A 20,706-nucleotide genomic window follows, 5' to 3' on the forward strand; every position below is an offset into this window, starting at 1 on the left:
ATTGATATTCTATTTCTCCTTGTGTACTGTCACTATGAATTGTTATGGTAAAAGACCAATTTCAGCTAGCCATTTAAATACCCAGAAAAAGAGTTGAGTTGTTCATTCATCTTCACGAGAACTCCAAACACTTTTTCAGCTTGCAAATTAATCTAAAAGACTCAAAGAGAGAGATCAACAGCCTAATGTACTCAAAAGCAGTTTTACAGCATTGATAGTTGATCAGCATGTTTGTCAACCTTCAGACATCATAGCCTAAAATGATGACTAATCAGCCTGAGATCACTTAGAAAACGGAAATCACTAACTTACTGTATTCTGTTTGGTTGTTTATGATGCCTCTCAATCATTTCTAGCCTATCTGGTAGTATATGTCATTTAGTAATTTGTTCTACATCATGATAATGCTGCAACCAGTGAGTATGGCATTAATGCCAGCTAGACAGAATAAAGCTCTGTTTGTCATGACAATAGTACTGTACTGAAGGCCTCTCCTTTACTCTGGTGACTCTCTTCACAGCCATCTGAAGACACCAGGTATCTGTTAAATTTGCAGTATCTGGAGTGATGATGTCACTGCTGAGCTACAATTACATTTTGTTCAACCAGCATCAGACTGTTGTAAAATAACCACAGAACGCCTCTGTGCTTATGTGCACATCAAACGTGTCATTTTGATTAATTATTCTACACAGTTTGTTCTGTGTGTTGGAAACGGACGCATGTATATATACAACACAAATCTGGACGTTTCAGGGAAGATAGAGTGATGACTTCTGCATCACTTAACCTTCCTGTTGTCCTCGGGTCAAATTTGACCCGTTTTCAAAAATCACTATATCATAAATATTTCTTTCATGTAATTACCCCAAAATAACATGAATGGTTCCCTACTATGGTCTTTGCAAAAACAATTAATGACCACTACTTTCGTTGAATTATGGGTGTTTTATTCTAATTTATAGCATCTGTGGTCTTCCCGGGTCAATTTTGAGGACCACAGGTGTCATTATGTGCTGCCATTAAAAAAAAATTAAATGGTTTCAAAACAATATTCTAACTAAAATTTTACATATACCCGTCTTTGATAATCCATCAACATTAATTTCCTTCGATAACTATAGTCAAAATAATTAATCATTTCTGCTTTTTTAAAATCAAAGATTAGGTAGAATTTCACCAAAATTAGGTTTATTAACCTTAAATTCCCCCCAAAAAGTGTAAAACTTGTAGTAATGAGTTGGAATGAAGTTGGCCAAAAAGGTGTAACACAGAACTGGGTGATAATTTATATTGTATGCTTAATACATTTTGACCTGGGAAGACAAAAGTTGCACGGTCGACGGGAAGACAATAGGAGGGTTAATACAGCTGATGTGATTTTATTTCAAAATAACCTTATTAGCCGATGAACAAACAGGCAAACATAGTTTCTTTATCATTTTGGGGTACTTAAAACACCTATGGAGACATCTGTGTATTTCTTTCAGAGCAAAGGTCCAGGGGACAGCTATTGTCATGGATACTGTCATCCTCTGAAGACTTGTTCACCTCACCAGCAAACTTCATTGGCCTGCTGGAAGCTCGTTTATACCCTTGTTGCTCGCTTGCCATCGGTGGACAGCATTCACTCATTCATCCATAGATGTCACTCACTTGTGTTTCAATATTTAAGTCATTAAAATGCTTAAAGTCTTCTCCCTGGCACTTGTGTTCGACCAGCATCACAGCTCCTCAAGGTGCAAGCTTACCTTTTTTCAGCTCTGCATATATATGAAGATATAACGGATACCTGCTGTCTTCAGACGGCTGTAAAGAGAGTCACCAGAGTAAAGGAAAGACCTTCAGTACAGATCTATAGTCATGACAGACAGAGCTTTATTCTGTCTAGCTGGCATTAATGTCATAATCACTAGTTGAAAAATCAGCATTATCATGATGTGGAACAAATTAACTAAATTACATATACTACCAAATAGACTAGAAATGATTGAGAAGCATCATAAACCACCAAACAGAATACGGGAAGTTAGTGATTTCAGTGTTGAAGTGAACTCAGGCTGATTAATCATCATTTTAGGCTATGATGTCTGAAGGTGATCAACCATACTTATTTATCATTGACCGTGATTATTGACTTGACTTTTCATCTATAAATGCGTAAATATTGAGAATTTGCCTGCTGAACTCTAAAAAAAGAGGAGTGATGACCTCTGACCCCTGCGGTGGGTAACTTCACAGAAGGCCCACATGAAATGCACTGACTTCACCGATACCGAATCTTCCTCCAAACTAAATTGATAAGCTGACGGCCCCTCAATATGATCTGGAACGTTGGCAGATTGATTTGTTGACTGTGTAATGTGACAGGACTGATACATTCCATATGTTATGTATGCTACGTAATGTAGTCAATAATGAACAACAGTTATGAAACTGAACATTGATAATGTTTATTATTTAAGCACAGGATCAGGATAATGGTAGTAGATAAATAATAATAATCTCACACCCTTACTATGGGGTGCTTTTTTATGTATGAAAAAAGTATTTGATACAACCATTCCCCAACAATAAAATAATTGAGTTTTAAAGGACACAAAGAGTCCCAGTTCAACTCAAGAGACCTACATACATTATTAAAAGAAAAGCAAATGTTTCAAACTAAAGAAAGTGCAGTGGGAGCAAAATGGATACAGGACCACAGAGAATCTCTTCAGAGAAGGCAGGAGGCTTTGAAAATGGTGAGGAGGTCAAGATGGTCAGCCAGTCACAGGTAGAAAGCTTAGTAGACTGATACAGTAACCAGGAGGAGGCTGACACTAGATAAGTGTTGATCTGATACACCTTGCACAGTCACATTCTTCATCAAATGCAATGAAATATATGTACCCAATCTGCTATTTCAAAGAAACTTGGAGTTCAATTCTGTGATTGTCTACCTGACAGCTTGGAAGAGGAATTGCCTGTAGTAAGAAAATATGCCCTCCATCATTAAGGACAAAAGAGAACAGGAGTCCATGCACGAGCCTTGATGAGCTGATGAGGAAGTTTGGTGAGGAGGTGGATGGGTCCAACAAAACACAAGGCTGCCATCCAGGAGACCGCTGGTCGTATCCCGTGTGTTAAGTTTCACTTCCACGTTACAATCGACTCTTCGTGTTCACAGCGGCATCTCACTTTTCACTGTACAAACATAATAATTTTAAGCCCAACCATGATGTTCTGTCTTAAACCTAGGCATGTGTTTTTGTTTAATTCACAACGTCAAGCACGTGTTTATTGCGACCAAAAAGTGACGCCGAGGGGTCTGACAAAGCGTCCGTACGTATAACACGAGTTGGGATGAGAACGTGTTGCGGTACAACTCCCTCCGACAGAAGATGCTTTCAAGCAACATGTTCTGAGAGCAATGGATTCATATCAAGGTATTTATATAGCGTCAAATCATAACAGAAGTTATCTCGGGACACTTTTCATATAGAGCAGGTCTAGACCGTACTCTATCAGCCAGCAATGTGGCGTCATGGCCATCTTCCAAAGGCACTTCTTAGGAATCCCATTGAAAAAGGATGGACAGCAGGTGGGTGAACAGGCCAAATTATATGAACACTTAATTATACCCCCGCGACAACGTAGTCGGGCGTACTTCCGTCCTTCCGTCCGTTCGCGTGTCACACTTTTGTTTCCGGAGTAGAAACTATTTAACTTAGGAACTTCAAACTTGGTATGATGGTTGACAGTGTGGTCTGGTTGTGCCTTTTGGGGGTCAGAAGTCCAGGGTGCCCATTAGTTAATTAGTTAATGCCCATTAGTTCCAAAAGGGCAAAACCATTGGCCCTACTTTAGTAGGGGTCAAGCAGTGAGTGGGGGTATGTGAGCCATGCTCACTTTTGCCTTGTTCTGTAAGGGTTGTCAATCTTTTAAAATGTTTAATCGCGATTAAAGCAGCAGTAGGCAGTATATTTTTGTCATCATTGGGCAAAAATTCCATAATAACCTTTCAGCATATTGTAATTCAAGTGTTCTGAGAGAAAACTAGACTTCTGCACCTCCTCATGGCTCTGTTTTCAGGCTTCAAAAAATCTAGCCTGTGACGGGACACTTTGACCAATCACAGGTCATTTCAGAGAGAGAGCGTTCCTATTGGCTATGCTCCGGTCATGTGACCGGAACTTGGCATTCCTTCCACAGATTTTTCAATGGCGGCGGCGTCACAAACGTTCTCATTTGACAGCTAAACCGTACACTACAAGATGTTTCTGAAAACATTTGCGGAGAGAAATAGGCATTAACGTAACATAATATTGATTCATATTTGATCAGCGCTGCCTAGTTTGACCGTTTGATCAGAGTTCACGAGTGATTGACAGCTGGCTCTCATGGACAGCAGACCTCAGATCAGCTCTCACTGCATGTTTTCCTCCGGTCTGTGAAATCTTGCAGATGCTGATAGGAGCACCGGAGAACACAGAGGCACATGATTTTTTTCAGGTTACCTGTTTCATGTGCTACTGTCAGGATATAGCGACCGTTTTATAAAAATAACTTTCTTTAATCATATTTGCTCCAATCTCGCCTACTCCAGCTTTAATCACAGATTAATTGCACATTTTTTTGTCCTGTCAAAATGTACCTTAAAGGGAGATTTGTCAAGTATTTAATACTCTTATCAACATGGGAGTGGGCAAATATGCTGCTGTATACAAATGTATATATTTATTATTGTAAAGGCTCGAGGGTACCCATAGAACCCATTTTCATTGACATATCTTGAGGTCAGAGGTCAAGGGACCCCTTTAAAAATGGCCATGCCAGTTTTTCCTCGACAAGATTCAAAATTTGGAGCTTTATTTAACCTCCTTCAATCTAGCATGATTGGATTCCTCAGGTTTTCTAGTTTCATATGATGCTAGTATTTTCACTCTAGCTTTAAAACTGAGCCACAACAACCTAAAAATCACAAGTTGTGTTAAAGCGTTAAAGAAATTAGTGGCATTAAAGCGATTTTGTGTGAATGCCTTATTAACGCGTCTATATATAAATATATATATATTTAAAAAGAAAAACCTCCCTCTCACCCTCGTGGGGTGCTATCTGTGTCTTCCTCAAGCTCGGGTCCTCTGCCAGAGGCCTGGGAGTTTGAGGGTTCTGCGCAGTATCTTAGCTGTTCCTAGGACTGCGCTCTTCTGGACTGAGGCTTCAGATGTCGTTCCTGGAATCTGCTGGAGCCACTCTCCCAGTTTGGGGGTCACAGCCCCGAGTGCTCCTACTACCACGGGGACCACGTCGGCTTTGACCTCCCACATTTGTTCCAGCTGTTCTTTCAACTCTTGATACTTCTCAACCTTTTCATGTTCCTTCTTCCTGATGTTGCTGTCAGCTGGTATCGCCACATTTATCACCACTGCCCTCTTCTGCTGTTTGTCAACCAACACGATGTCCGGTTGGTTAGCCAGCAGCTGCTTGTCAGTCTGGAATCTGAAGTCCCACAGGACCTTAGCCCTGTTGTTCTCAACCACCGTCGGTGGTATGTCCCATTGGGATTTGGGTGCTTCTAGTCCGTACTGGGTACAGATATTCCTGCACACTATCCCAGCCACTTGGTTGTGCCTCTCCATGTATGCTGATCCAGCTTGCATCTTACACCCTGCTACTATGTGCTGGACCGTCTCAGGGGCATCTTTGCACAGCCTGCACCTTGGGTCTGATCTACTATGGTAGATCCTGGTCTGATCTACTATGGTACATTCTGGCCTGTTCTCGTGCTGCCATGATTAGTGCTTCTGTGCTGTCTGCCAGTCCAGCGTTTTCCAGCCATTGGTAGGTCTTCTTGATATCAGCCACTTCCTCTATCTAACGGTGGTACAGGGCTTGTCCTTCCATGTTGTCTGCTCCTCTTCCTCTTCACTGTCATATAAGGTTTCTGCTGTCTGTGGTATTCACTTAGCAGCTCATCACCTGGTATATATATATATATATATATATATATATATATATTATGTAAATTACAATAAACTGCAGTTTAATACATTTTGAAAAGTATAACCAAAGAGAGATGAAAAGAGAATAACCAATCATTCTGCACCCTGTGTGTCATTATTGCATGTATATGTTGCCTTTATTATGTAATCTGTATGAGCAGAACTATAACGCATTGCTGTAACATAGTTAATGTGATGTAGTTCCGTTTTCACCCAGTAGAGTGTGCCATAGGACCAGTAGCCTATTTCATGCTCCAGACTGGAGTCCAGTTGGAGCCAGATACTTAGAAAGGATGATAGAAGGCTACTGTAGCTTATTTGAATAAGATTATTTCACAATTATTCAGCAGTGAATATGTTCACAATGGTCTATGATCTAGCTCTTAACAGACACAAAGGTACACATTCCTTTTTGTTATTTCTCCAGGCATGGGCAAAATGCAGAGCCTGGCAAATTCTGATTAAGATAATGTACTGTACTTATTTATCTAAAAAGTGTGTGATTAACTATTTAGTTGTGCAGCATGAATTAAAAGCCTAATTTATTATATGTGGAAATCACCTTTGTGGTCCTTTCCAGCAGAGGTCCCCACCACACGTTACCAATTCACCGTTTCAGAGTAGGCTACCAAATAACTTCACATTCAACAACATTATCAAGCTAATGTTCAGTTTCATAGCTGTTGTTCATTGTTGACTACATTACGTAGCTACACAACCTATGGAATATATCAGTCCTTTGACATTACATAGTCAACAAATCAATCTGCCAGCGTGGTATTGATCAAATCATATTGAGGGGCCGTCAGCTTTTCAATTTAGTTTGGAGGGAGATTAGGTACCAGTGAAGTCAGTGCATTTTATGAGTAGGCCTTCTGTGAAGTTATCCACCGCAGGGGTCAGAGGTCATCACTCCTCAACCCCCGATGTTTTTTTTTTTTCAAAAGGTTTAGCAGTCAACTTCTCAATTTGACACATTTATAGATGTTTGCCAACCTTCAGACATCATAAAATGATGATTAATCAGCCTGATTTCACTTAAAACACTGAAATCACTAACTTACTGTATTCTGTTTGGTGGTTTATGATACTTCTCAATCATTTCTAGCCTATTTGGTAGTATATGTAATTTAGTTCATTTGTTCAACATCATGATAATGCTGATTTTTCAACCAGTGATTATGACATTAATGCCAGCTAGACAGAATAAAGCTCTGTCTATCATGACTATAGCAATGTACTGAAGGCCTGTCCTTAACTCTCTTTGTGACCCGGCTGATGATGGAAAATCCTGTACTTCTAATTTGTCTTCCTTTTTTCATATTCCTCATCATCTTCTTCTTCTTCCTCCTCAAAATGCCCGCCCCGACCCACAGCTGCACAGCAGCTATAATTAACTTCTTTTTTAGAGGGGCAACAGAATCGAGTGTGACTCGCAGTGAGCCTGTAGCACTATCTACAACATGATCAATTTGGGTGGGACTAAAGTTAGCACAGGAGCCCTCTGTTATATTGAGACATGGCATTGAATTAAATGCATTCCTTAAATTTAGCTACAACACTATCACATAGACATCTAGTGTACAAACTTTTGTCTGATGGTGTGTAGTCTAGTATAAGAGTATAATACAAATTCAAAAGTTATTAAATAATGTTCTAATAAAAGAGAGTTCTGTGGAAAGACAATTAAATCAATGCCACATGCCAGAAGAAGGTCGAGGGTGTGTTTAAAACAGTGAGTGGGTTTATATACGTTCTGATAGAAGCCAATTGAATCTAATTAAGAGATAAACTTAGTACTAAGGCTATCATTATCGAAGTACACATGAATATTAAAATCACCTACAATATTACTTTAACTGTTTTCAGGACTAAACTTGATAAAAACTCAATTCAGATATAAATTCAGAGTATGGGCCTGGAGTGCGGTACACTATAACAAATAGAATTGGCTGTAGTGTTTTCCGGGTTGGGTGTGAAAGACTAGAATTAAGAATGAGTTATAGTCTAGTTTAGTTTAGGGTTGATTAATAGGCTTGAGTCGAAGATGGCTGCAACTCCACCTCCTCAGCCGGTATCATAAATCCACAATACACTACAAATATGGAAATACAACAAAATACACATCATAATACATTTACCACAATACACCAATACATATACACCATACACCAATATGGCCTTTGAAACTTACAGTTACAGTAAGCTAATATGGGTCAAGATGATTTATTCATTCAAGTTTTATGGGGAAAAAACTCTTCAAGTAAGCATTGAGGTATCATTTGCTAAAGACACCTTGGTTTGTGTAGATAGTTTAGCTGGAGTCAGACACAGTCCTGTCTGTGTCAGCCTGTGTGACGCCCTTGAGTTTTAAAACCAAACTCACAAAATCCGACACTGACAACTATTTTACATGATTAAATGAGCAACCTGCCTTGTTAACAATGGCCACATAATTTATCTTTCAATTGGTTGTTTTACACTTGTTACAGTGTTGAGGCCAATCATAATACACGTGATCATAATTACAGTCAGCAGCAGCAGCAGAGCACTACCACAGAGGAATATAACCATGTTCACACAGAAAGAAAAGGCACATTAAACATGCTCCACACTATCCCAATCAGTCACCTATCCAACTACACCCAGCCTTAATGGCCTTCCTACACTGGGTAGAGCTAGCTAATGAGACCTTTATTTAAAGGTCCCATATTGTAAACAATTAGATTTTCATGTCTTTTATATTATAAAGCAGTTTTAAGTGCTGTATAAATACTGTTAAACTATCAAAACGCTCAATATACGGAGGAATACACACATCCGTATTCAGAAATTGTGCATTTGAAACAAGCCGTTAGGATTTCTGTACATTTGTAATGTCACAAATATACAATATATGGACCATTACACATTTTTAAAATGTAAACATTCTAAATGTGTCCCAGTTTATTTCCTGTTGCAGTGTATGTGAATAACATCAGCTGACAGGAAGTAAACATGGACCAAAGCTGTTGCCTAGCAACGCAATTCCATTGCAATTCCATTGAAATGCACTAAAATGGAGCGTTTCAGACAGAGGGTGAATACAGGTATATTCAGACAGACAGTATGAGGAAAATAAAGTTTTTTTTTTAACATTACAGCATGTAAACATGTTCTAGTAGAAACACAAAATACAAGTATGAACCTGAAAATGAGCACGATATGGGACCTTTAAAAGGCTGTGCAAATATCAGATATATGTGAATATTATAACACATATTTACTTTTGGACAGTCAGTGTTCACTCCCCTCAGAGATAACTTTAGTTGCAGGGACTATAGTAAACATTACACGAATGGTTAAGAAAACTAAAAAATGTCTGTATCACTTACGGAAACTTAAGAAGTTAAAAAATTCCCATGCCAAGCAATAGAAAGCATCCTGACTGAAAACATGGTTTGTGCACAGCTCATGATGGGGGGGCTCTGCAGCCGAGGATTAATATCGCACAGAACATCATTGGTACTCATCTACCAAGCATCAGTGATACTGGTGAGACAAGGTGCCCGTGCAGAGCTCAAAGGATACTAAAAGACGATCCAAACCCCAACAACAGCCTGTTTACCCTGCTGCCGTACCTCCAGATTACAGAGCAGCTTCTTTCCTCAACTCCACCTCATCCTCCGCACTGCACCATAAATAAATTACATGGAACTTTCTGTAATGCTGGTTTTGCACATTACCATACCGCTGCTTTTTTGCACTACCCTTATTCCCACTATAAACCAAAGTCTTGCACTATAATCTATAAACTATCAATATCATCTAATCAATATAATTTCTAACTATAAAACTCATGTTACACTGACGTTGTACATACTGTATAAACTTTCAATGTGTATACGTGTATAGGTATACACACTATGTAAGGTCATTAAGTATACACTATGTATATAATTAACTGTATATATTGTATTATTTGTTTTTATATTTTAGTTTTTTGTAGTTGCCATTTTATGAGAAAAATTAAAAACATTACTTGATAAGGTTGTAATTCTACTATAAATAGTCATAACAGTGTGAGATATAGTTATAATTTTACAAAAAAAAAAAATATTGTACACCGACTATGAGGATGTTGTAATTTTACAGGAAAAAGTTTTACAACATTAAAGTCATAACATGAAGTTGAATTTTTGAGCGAGAACGTCATACTATAAGTTAATTAATTTTATGTGAATAAATTTAAAAAGCAAGCGAGGGAGCAACGTTTGCTTTGGGTGTGTGTGAACTGTGGTGGAGCTGCAGGAATGAGAGCACAGTCAGAGACTAGTTGTGTGAATTGCAATGAAAGGTTTAGAATAAAAATGCAATGCCTTAGATTACAGTTATCCAATGATGGTATAATTATTTATTTTTATAATTCACTGCACTTATACAATAATTACAGGGTAGAGTAATGATGCTCTTATTAATAACCCTGGGGGTATGAATTCATGGGTTTGAGGGAACTTACGGTGGAGCTGAAACCTTTGCTACACTATTATCGTCATGTGCATGTATGGGGAACTTATAAATAATTCACAAGGAACAGTAATGTAATTATGTGGGACAAAACACATATGAAAATCTGGTATAAATAGTCAGGCTGGTTTACCCTCAAAGCAGGCAACTGACCCTCGGGGGGCCTCCGGAGGCACAAAATATCTTTGTGTTCTTCATAAATGCAGAGAGGAATTTTAATGTCACATGAAACACAAATATAACATCCTCTGTCTTCAGTTTCCCAGAGGATATCTTTCCTTTATGCTGTTGTGTTTATGGCTCCCTGTGTCTTGTCACTGCTTTTTCGCTTTTGTTCCTCTGCAAAGCACTTAGTGCTTCAAATGATATAAACATTATAAACATAATGCAGCCAGTAGACTTTTAGTCAAGAAGGTTAGTGGGTGTAGCCAGGGTTGGGTAGTAACAGTTTATAGTTACATTGTCTAGGATTAGTTTATTACATTTTTGATTGCGTCTTTAAAGCTGAAGTAGGCGAGATTGGAGCAAATATGATTAAAAAAAGTTACTTTTATAAAAAGGTCGCTATATCGTGACAGTAGTATATGAAACAGGTAACCTGAAAAAAATCATGTGCCTCTGTGTCCTCCGGTGTCCTCCGGTGCTCCTAATGGCATCTGCAAGATTTCACAGACCGGAGGAAAACAAGCAGTAAGAGCTGATCTGAGGTCTGATGTCCAGCTGCCGTCTATGAGAGCCATCTGTCAATCACTTGCGAACTCCGACCAAACGGTCAAACTAGGCAGCGCTGATCAAATATGAATCAATATTCTGTTACGTTAATGCCTATTTCTCTCCTCAGATGTTTTCAGAATCATCTTGTAGTGCACGGTTTAGCTGTAAAATGAGAAAGTTTGTGACGCCGCAGCCATTGTGAAATCTGGTGAAGGAACGCCAAGTTTCGGTCACATGACCAACATGAGCACAGCCAATAGGAACGCTCTCTCAATGAAATGACCTGTGATTGGTCAAAGTCTCCTGTCACGGGCTAGATTTTCTAAAGCCTGTAAACAGAGCCATGAGGAGGTGCAGAAGTCTAGTTATCTCTCAACACACTTGAATTACAATATGCTGAAAGGTTATTATAGCATTTTTGCATGAAATATATACTGCCTACTGACACTTTAAAATATACATCTATGCCTCCATGTGGCCTTTGATTAAGAAACAGCAGCAACAAAAATTCACACAAAAGAAATGACACACCACATGTTGTAGAATATGCACAGTACACCTATAGTTTGTGCCAGTATTGTTTTTGTAAGACCAGCTGTAGGTGCTGAATATGCAAAATGCATTTATTTATATTGAAAATGTTTTGAAATGTTGAAAGACAGAGAGAAAAATAAGAATATTTGTGCAACTCACAATTTTGTGGCTGCGTTTAATTTTTTTTTTTGGAATAAAGTGCAATAATTTCAATGTTTGATTTTGAAGTAATCCAAAAGTAATCAAAACATATCCAGATTCGATTACATTTGATTTTTTATCCAGTGGATTACTAATAACAAAAATCGCCATGTTCAATTTGAATTCAGTAATTGACTACATTTCAAAAGAATCTGACCCAACCCTGCTGTGAGTATAGCCAACGGGAAAAGTCCTGGAGTCCTTGAAGAAGCTCGTATAGTGCAGATGTGTCATATCAGAGTTCAGGGAATCCTTCAGTCAGGAGTTATAGAAGAAGCTGCATTGTCCTTTATAGGAGCTTCCTGAGGTCTTTCCAGTATATATATATATATATATATATATATATATATACTGTATAGACATGTTTCCAGGAGTGAATCATTGTAATTCATTCACTGCAATTGTAATTGTATAACAATGTGAAAATAACCAAATCTGAGCCACATAATGATGATAATGATAATCCCCACGACTAGAGTCCTGTAGTTGTGCTGTTATATGACGTGTTAAATGCAGAATAGTTCTTCTCCATTCACTTCACACCACCCTGCAGACGGAACAGAAGCCATTTTAGGTCCCAGCGCATCTTCTTCTCTTTTCTCTCTCTCTCATCAGTCGCTCGTTGCAATTTACTTCAATTCATGTATCTGGGATTTTAAACAACAATGTATTAAGAGTTGGTGTTGGTGTAGTGTGTGCAGCAGCTGGATGGATGACAAGAGCGCAACCACGAACACGCTCCTCAGACGTGCTCGTGTTGCATGACGCGCCTCTCTCTCTCTCTCTCTCTCTCTCCCCTCTCTCCCTCTCTCTCTCTCTCTCTCTCCCCTCTCTCCATCGGTTTACTTAAAGGTACCGGGAGCCGTGCTCGTTACTTAACGTCTCCAAAATTGAACGGCAGCGGGAAGACGCGTTTGACGCAGAGATCTCTCCTCCGGACCCTGCTGCTGCTGCTGCTGCTGCTGCTGCGGTCTGTGGTGGTCTGTCTGTGGTCTTGTGTGTGTTGACACATCTCCAGGCTGCTGGCAGGATGCATGCGCCGCTTCATGCGCCATCCTCCTCCGCTCTCCAACTCAGCTCTCCGCACCTTTAGAGAGGCGCTGCGTGTTTTTTTCTCCTCATCGCGGCTACATTGTAATTCTCCGTCTGCTCTCACCTTGCCAAACTGACGCATGGATGTTGATAAAACGACGCGCATGCGTTGCTCTTGGAATAATTGTGCAGCCTAAGTTGCATCCCTGAGATCTTGTGTGTCAAAGTCGTTTTGGCCGGATCGGAGTTTTCTCTCGTGATGTGGACTACTCTGGACCGCGGATGCTGGGGGGTCTGGTGCTTAGCCCTGCTGGCGACTCTAGCCCGCGGCGCGCAAAGGTGAGATCTCATCAGAATAATAACAGGATTTCACACAGATATAGGCCCTTTAATATTGTCCTTTATTCTTGGATTGTTTGTCTGTCCTCAGTGCCAACGAACCTAGCAACATGTCCTACGTCAAAGCCACTGTGGACAAGCTGCTGAAGGGCTATGACATCCGTCTGCGGCCTGATTTTGGAGGTAAAAGTCACCACTGTATGTCCATGAAGGCTAACTATAATAACATGATAATGCTTATTAATACTCTGCTGTCATGTGTTCATATAGGCGCTCCTGTGGATGTTGGCATGAGCATAGACATCTCCAGCATCGACATGGTGTCTGAAGTCAACATGGTAAGTTAGACCTTCCTCATCCTCATCCTCATCCTCCGGGTGCGATGCAGTATGTGAGACACAGGACTGGCTTTACACGTGACAGTTTTGTCGTCGGGCGAGTATATATCTATATATCTATTGGCTTTCAGTGCATGCACTCTCCCGCTAGCAGATGGAGAGAGGAGAGGAGAGGAGAGGAGAGGAGATCCGTGTCAGTCCGGTTGGTGCAGCAGCACCGCTCCTGACCCCCCCCCCTCCTCCTCCTCCCTGTTTCAGCACCATGGAGAGATCCGCAATGTGTTAAAGCCAATCCGAACGCATCAAGTCCCACCGGTGCCACAACCGCAGAAGACTGAGAATTAACAAGACAGGGGGAGAGAGAGAGAGAGATGGAGAAAGAGAGAGAGAGATGGAGAGAGAGAGGGAGAAAGATATAAAGAAAGATGGAGAGAGAGGGAGAAAGAGAGAGAGAGAGAGAAAAAGAGAGAGATGGAGAGAGAGAGGGAGAAAAAGAGAGAGAGAGATGGAGAGAGGGAGAGAGAGAGAGATGGAGAGAGAGGGAGAAAGAGAGAGAGAGAGAGATGGAGAGTGAGAGGGGGAGAGAGAGAGAGAGAGAAAGAGAGAGAGATGGAGAGAGAGAGAGAGATGGAGAGTGAGAGGGGGAGAGAGAGAGAGAGAGAAAGAGAGAGAGATGGAGAGAGAGAGAGATGGAGAGAGAGAGGGGGGAGAGAGAGATGGAGAGAGAGAGAGAGATGGAGAGAGAGGGGGAGAAAGAGGGAGAAAGAGAGAGAGAGATGGAGAGAGAGAGGGGAGAGAGAGAGAGAGAGATGTAGAGAGAGAGAGAGAGAGAGATGGAGAGAGAGAGGGGTAGAGAGGGGTAGAGAGAGGGAGAAAGAGAGAGAGAGATGGAGAGCGAGAGGGGAGAGAGATAGAGAGAGAGAGAGAGAGAGAGAGAGAGAGATGGAGGGAGAGAGGGGAGAGAGATAGAGAGAGAGGCTGCAGCCCTGTGGGAGCCTGGTGGTGTCAGAGAAGCCCAGCTTTAGTGAAGGACACAAGGGGGGGAGAAAAAACTGAAGAAAATACATCTGTGTGCATATTTTGGCTGTTTTTTTTTTCCGTGGCCTCAGTGCAGTAATAATTACATAACGGCTGTCAGTGAGTCAACAGGAGGAAGAAGGAGGCCCAGAGTGTCTATATGATCTGACCACTTAATACTATGGCGTCGGATCAGTCTCAGTGTTAATGAATGTACAGAGAAGGATTCATTTTGTGATTTATATATAAATTAATCTCTCTACAAAAATACTTAACAACGCACAAAAAAATAGTTATCGTTGTATATAAATGTAAAAAAATGAAAATAAATAAATCATTATATAAAAATGAAGGTTCACAAATAGATTTCTGATGCACACTCAAATATTTCTTGTTTTAAATACATGTTAATAGTATTTGCAATTTTCATCAAAAAAACATTTGGATGTTGTTACATTTATAGAGAAACTGTTGAACCTGCATTTACAAACTGCTGGTCGTGTGTGAACTTCACTGCATTTGTGTGTGAATTTTTTTTTCCTTTTCAGCCAATCACATGACCTCACAAGGGTATATGTATGACTTGCGGGAAGACCCCTATGCCCTATGGCAAGCTGTTTTAACATTTAATAGCTCAGCTTGACTATCCAGAATTAACATTAGGAAATATCTACAACTACATTTTGACTAGTCTTAATTACATTGTGACTAGTCAGAATTCTTATTCCAGATATCTATAACGTCATTGTGACTAGTCAAAACGACAGTTAGAAATATCTGTAATTCAGTTCTGACTTTCCTAAATAACAGTTACAGATATCTCAAACCTCATTATGACTAGTCAGAGTTGTTGTCATGACGTTGCACATGCAAGGCTTCCCATTGGATATCGGCCCAACAAAGCATCTGAACAGTGTCAGCAGAAGCTTTTGCTAACTTGGATAGTTCGGTAAGGTGTGAAAGATATTCACAGATTCAAACTTCCCGGATCAATAACTCATAAGAGAAACTCTTTCTAACCGTAGTAAGGTAGACAACGAGCTACAACCTCATGTTAATCACAATGTGCCGTCCTTGGTTCACTAGAGAGTTGTGGTGGAAATGTACAGCGTATTGTAGATTTATTGTCTCCAGATACACTTTATAAACCCATACGGCTGCAGTGCAGCGCCATAGTAGGTTTGAATAGCTTCACCTCCCATTCGTTGTTGCTGCTGACGTAATTACAGACTACAACTTCATTTCGCCTAGTCAAAACTCTAATTCTAGATATCTGTAATTACATTTCCCTAACTCCAGTTAGAGACATCTAAAACGTCATTCTGACTAGTCACAATTTAATTTTAGATATCTAAAAAGGACAATGTAGATATCTACAGTTGAGGGGAATTAAAGATATCTTGAACTGGAGTTATGACTAGTCAGAATTCAGTTGCAAATATCCGTAATTCACATTGCAGATATCCGCAACTGAATTGTAGATATCCGTCATGACAAAACCCCCATACACATGAATGGCAAAAGTAATTTGAATCTTACTAGTCGAAATGTAATTACGGATATCTTGAATTAGAGTTTTGACTACCGTAGGCAAAAAGACGTTGCAGATATCTCTAATGAATATCCTGTCTAGCTATTAAAGCAGCAGTGGGTAGAAATGGAGAAAATATGATTAAAAAAAAGTTATTTTTATAAAACAGTCACTATATCCTGACAGTAGTACATGAGACAGGTAATCTGAAAAAAATCATGTGCCTCTGTGTCCTCCGGTGTCCTTCAGTGCTCATAACGGCATCTGCAGGATTTCACAGACCGGAGGATAACAAGCAGTAAGAGCTGATCTGAGGTCTGCTGTCCAGCTGCTGTCTATGAGAGCCGGCTGTCAATCACTTGCAAACTCTGTTACTGTAATGCCTATTTCTCTCCTCAAATGTTTTCAGAATCATCTTGTAGTGTACTGTTAAGCGGTAAAATTAGAAAGTTTGTGACCCAGCAGCCATGTTGAGAACAGTTAAGGAAATACCAAGCACCGCTTACGAGCCAATAGGAACGCTCTCTCTCTCTGAAATGACCTGTGATTGGTCAAAGTCTCCCGTCACGGGCTAGATTTTCTAAAGCCTGTAAACAGAGCCATGAGGAGGTGCAGAAGTCTAGTTTTCTCTCAGAACACTTGAATTACAATATGTTGAAAAGTTATTATGGAATTTGTGCCCAATGGTGCCAAAAACTTGTTGCCTACTGAAGCTTTAAATGTTAAAACGACTTGCCATTAAACCCCTACTCTGCAGCTGATTGGCAACTGCCAATATTCAAAATCTGATTTATCGCCTCAAAAATTCCCAGAAGTGAATTTAATGATGACAAAACATACCGTTGTTCGGACCAGGTAGCCTACCTTCGGACAAAAGCGCTCCTCCCGGGCCTGTCTAGTTTGAAGCTCCGGTTGGCATCATAGCTAGGCTACCTTACCGTTAGCCTTTAGAAGCCAGTAGCCAATCAGAAGCAGAGTAGGGGCAGGTCTTCCCTCGAGTCACACATACCCTAGTTGGGGCACACTAATGTGATTGGCTGGGTCAACAGTTTGTATATAAATGTAACAACATCCAAATGTGTTTTTAATGACAATTGCAAATACATAAATTTGTGGATTTCTATTACATGTATTTAAAACAAGAAATATTTGTGTGTGCATCACAAATATATTTATGATTCTTATTTTTTTATAGGTGTGGAGTGAGCCATTTCTATATAAATCACAAAATACATTTGTTAATCCTTCTGTGTGCACCATCAGTGTATGACAGCAGGACCCACTGTGTAAGGTTGGTGAGACAGAGTGTCTGCTGGAGGGATTCAGATTTTACATATGCATCTATTAACACATACTGATAATAGCCTACATTTAAACTGCTGTTGCTTTACACACATCCCAATCTCTGTTTTGTTGCTGCCTTGTATCTACCTGTTGAAGTCTGTACTTTTTTAAAAAAAATATTGTGCACCTTTTTTAAAAATATATGTAAAAAATGTATTTCTTTGTAATGTTATATCAAAATCCAATTATCTTTTCTTCCTGTAACACAAAATATAACGTGTGCTTATGTAAGCTATCACCAACCAATTTCAACCAATGTAATCATGACATCCATCCATCCATCAATCTGCAACTTTTAGATACAAGGGAGGTGTGTGTGGAGCCACAGTCCTCGGTAGCTCTCATAAACTGTATATAAAAACTGGATATAGTCACCGTGACGTCACCCATTGGTTTGTGGACTGCCGTTTTGAAGCCTTGAATGTGGAATTTTGGCCGTTGCCATCTTGTTTTTTTGGCTGTCGTCTTCTTGGTCTTTTGCAACCAGAAGTGACACGAGAGGGTGGTGCTAAGTACAATTAAACACTGAATAAGACATTTTTAGCTGACCAAAATGGTTATAATTAACTTTCATGAAGTGAAAACACACTGTGAAAGGGTTAAGGTTGTAAGACGAAAACACAGACAACTCCCAGACCGGTCAACGCCGTGGTAGTGACCTTTCAATCACAAGGTAGTCACGCCCTAAAGCAAAATAACTTAATAATAATAATAATAATAATAATAATAATAATAATAATAATATCAATAGTAAAAAATATTTTAAATAACAAATATATATTTGATATAGAACCGCCCTAACCTTTTCTAGCCTATGGAAACCCTCTAAGTCCCTCACTCACAGATGCCACCTAGAGGTTGTTTGACCACGCAACAACTTCCAGGTGTTAGAATTAAAATGCATATGAACTTAAGTACTTCCCCCTGATAGTCCCGAGGTAATGATGCCACAGAGCCGTTACGGTTTCTGGGGCAGTGGAAAAAGGAAATGAGAGACAACTGTAGGAATGCAATGCTAAATCAGCAGAGTACTCTTTTAAAAGAAAACTTTCAAATAGGAATTTACTCTGGGGAAAAAACCTTTGCAACTAGCAGCTGCATGCCATAAGGTGTGAGTGTTAAGGCTAAAAAGGCACTCAAAATGACTCAATTCCTGTGAAACTTTAAATTTGTTGGTCAGTCTGAAGCCTTACCAGCATGTAGGGTTAGAGTGGACAAGACATATAATACATATGAATCCAACAGCAGATGTATCAACAATGAATTTTCCATGAACTCACAGACCAGGGATGGCACACACTATATTTGTGTGAAACTTTATATGTAAAATTCTCAGTAAGCATTTAACAGTGATGTGCTAGGAGAGTTCGAGCCATAAAATTATGTTTGTGATGAAATGCCTCTAGGGTGCCCTTCCAGTGGAGAAAACCCGATGCAGAGCCCTCTAGGGCAGTGGTTGTGTTAACTTTCTTGTTGTCCGTCATTTTGACAGACAGGGTCATACATTTGTTTTTTTTTAGGATTATTTTTCTGGCTTCTATTGAGGTTTTCGAATTAAGCTTTGAATGTCTGTTAATACAGGTGCGTGCATCCTTTTATGTGCGGCAGCAAGTGGGAGAGCAGTGAAAATGTTGTTTATGAAAGACTAACGCCAACAAATATGGATTGATATAGAATATTTTGTTCGATAAAAACATGTTTTGAATTTTGGAAAGATTAAAGGGACTGTTTGTAACTTTCAGAAATGCCTGTTAACAGCGACACCTGTGGCCGTTAAGCCAACGAAAGTCAGCGTCGGGCTCGCGCTTAGCTGACCAGACCAAGGTCTCTCCATGAATCAATACTGATCCTAGTGTTGGCTTTTCCTGCCTCAGCCTCCGGGGCTGAAGCAGGAAAAGCGAGTCGGTGCCGGGGCTGAAGCAGGAAGAGAAATGTTATCGTCTCCTGACTGTGCCCGCAGGGAAACACCGGCACCCGGTCGGAGAAGATAACGTTACTCGCTGCGGAGCCCCGTCACTTCACAAGACACAGAAAACCTCTGTTGGTCTGGAGGAGCTGCAGCAGTTATTTCTGTACAAACGTCCACTGTACATTCACTAGATATTCTCAGAGCTAAACTAACTCTTCTGCAGTGTGTAGTGAGCGCGCATGCACGTGTAGAGGTGGAGCGAGACAGCGAGAACGCGCACGGCGTGTGAATGAAGGCAAGCAGGCAGAGGAGCAGAGACTCCGACCACATGCGAGCTCGCATATGCGAGCCCGCATGGGATCCCGACCTGGTAGATTTATACGTGTAAAAAGTTACAAACAGTCCCTTTAAATCTATGTTTTTACAATACATTTTTCACTTTTGGGTTGAGGACTTGGCGGTGGTGGTGCTCGCTGTGTGTGTTTGTATTTTTTAATAATTAACTTACAGAACAAGCATATGGAGAGATAAGATGAACAGAGACACCGACCGTGCGGTCACTTTTCATGTCAACACACACAAAGCAGTTTTTTATCCACAGTGACAGCGGAGGCCACTAAAAACACAGCGGCCATTGTGCCTAAACAGGCAAATATGCAAATTAGCAATTTTACAAAATTACACAATTAGGCCTTTAATTAAAATGTGAACAAACCATTTACAAGAATTGAACTCAGTTGACATGCTGTAGCCTAGCCTGAACTCAAACCTTCCTCTTGGTCCGCATGGACTTGTGCGTAATCAAACGTGACACTGTATTGACTCTCCAAAACGCTGTATCGATTTTTAATTAACCTCTTTAAAATATCTTGCCAATACACAGCCCTAATTCCAGTGTAGAAAATTTGATGCAGTGCCCTCTAGGGTGCCCTTCCTGAGATGTAATTTTAACCCCTTAATACTGGTGTCATTGTTACCAACCATGTCATGCTAGATTGTCGGGAAGAACGCTAAATAACACAACAAGGTTAGGTTAAACTTTGGCAAGGTAAAATGGTCATGGCCATTTTCAAAGGGGTCCCTTGACCTCTGACCTCAAGATATGTGAATAAAAATGGGTTCTATGGGTACACCCGAGTCTCCCCTTTACAGACATGCCCACTTTATGATATGCAGATCATGCAGTTCGGGGCAAAAACCAGTGCTTGAAGGAAAAAAATTGCTATTACTCTCTAATTCACATGTTGGCGTGTGTAT

General features: G+C 40.1%; 2 protein-coding genes across 2 annotated transcripts in view; one reads left to right on the forward strand and one right to left on the reverse strand.

The window, feature by feature from the left end:
* Positions 1–20,706, reverse strand: part of LOC119474418 — an 813,351-nt gene that overhangs the window by 555,461 nt on the left and 237,184 nt on the right. The window lies entirely within an intron of this gene.
* The window catches only part of gabrb1 (gamma-aminobutyric acid type A receptor subunit beta1), a 55,065-nt gene continuing 46,769 nt past the window's right edge, over positions 12,411–20,706 (forward strand). The window contains exons 1-3 of the mRNA XM_037796464.1: positions 12,411–13,310; positions 13,402–13,493; positions 13,581–13,648. Coding sequence (XP_037652392.1) covers positions 13,231–13,310; positions 13,402–13,493; positions 13,581–13,648 — 240 coding nt within the window. The 5' untranslated portion in view covers positions 12,411–13,230. The remainder of the gene's footprint in view (positions 13,311–13,401; positions 13,494–13,580; positions 13,649–20,706) is intronic.

The sequence above is a fragment of the Sebastes umbrosus genome, chromosome 16, assembly GCF_015220745.1.
Source record: "Sebastes umbrosus isolate fSebUmb1 chromosome 16, fSebUmb1.pri, whole genome shotgun sequence".
NCBI lineage: Eukaryota > Metazoa > Chordata > Actinopteri > Perciformes > Sebastidae > Sebastes > Sebastes umbrosus.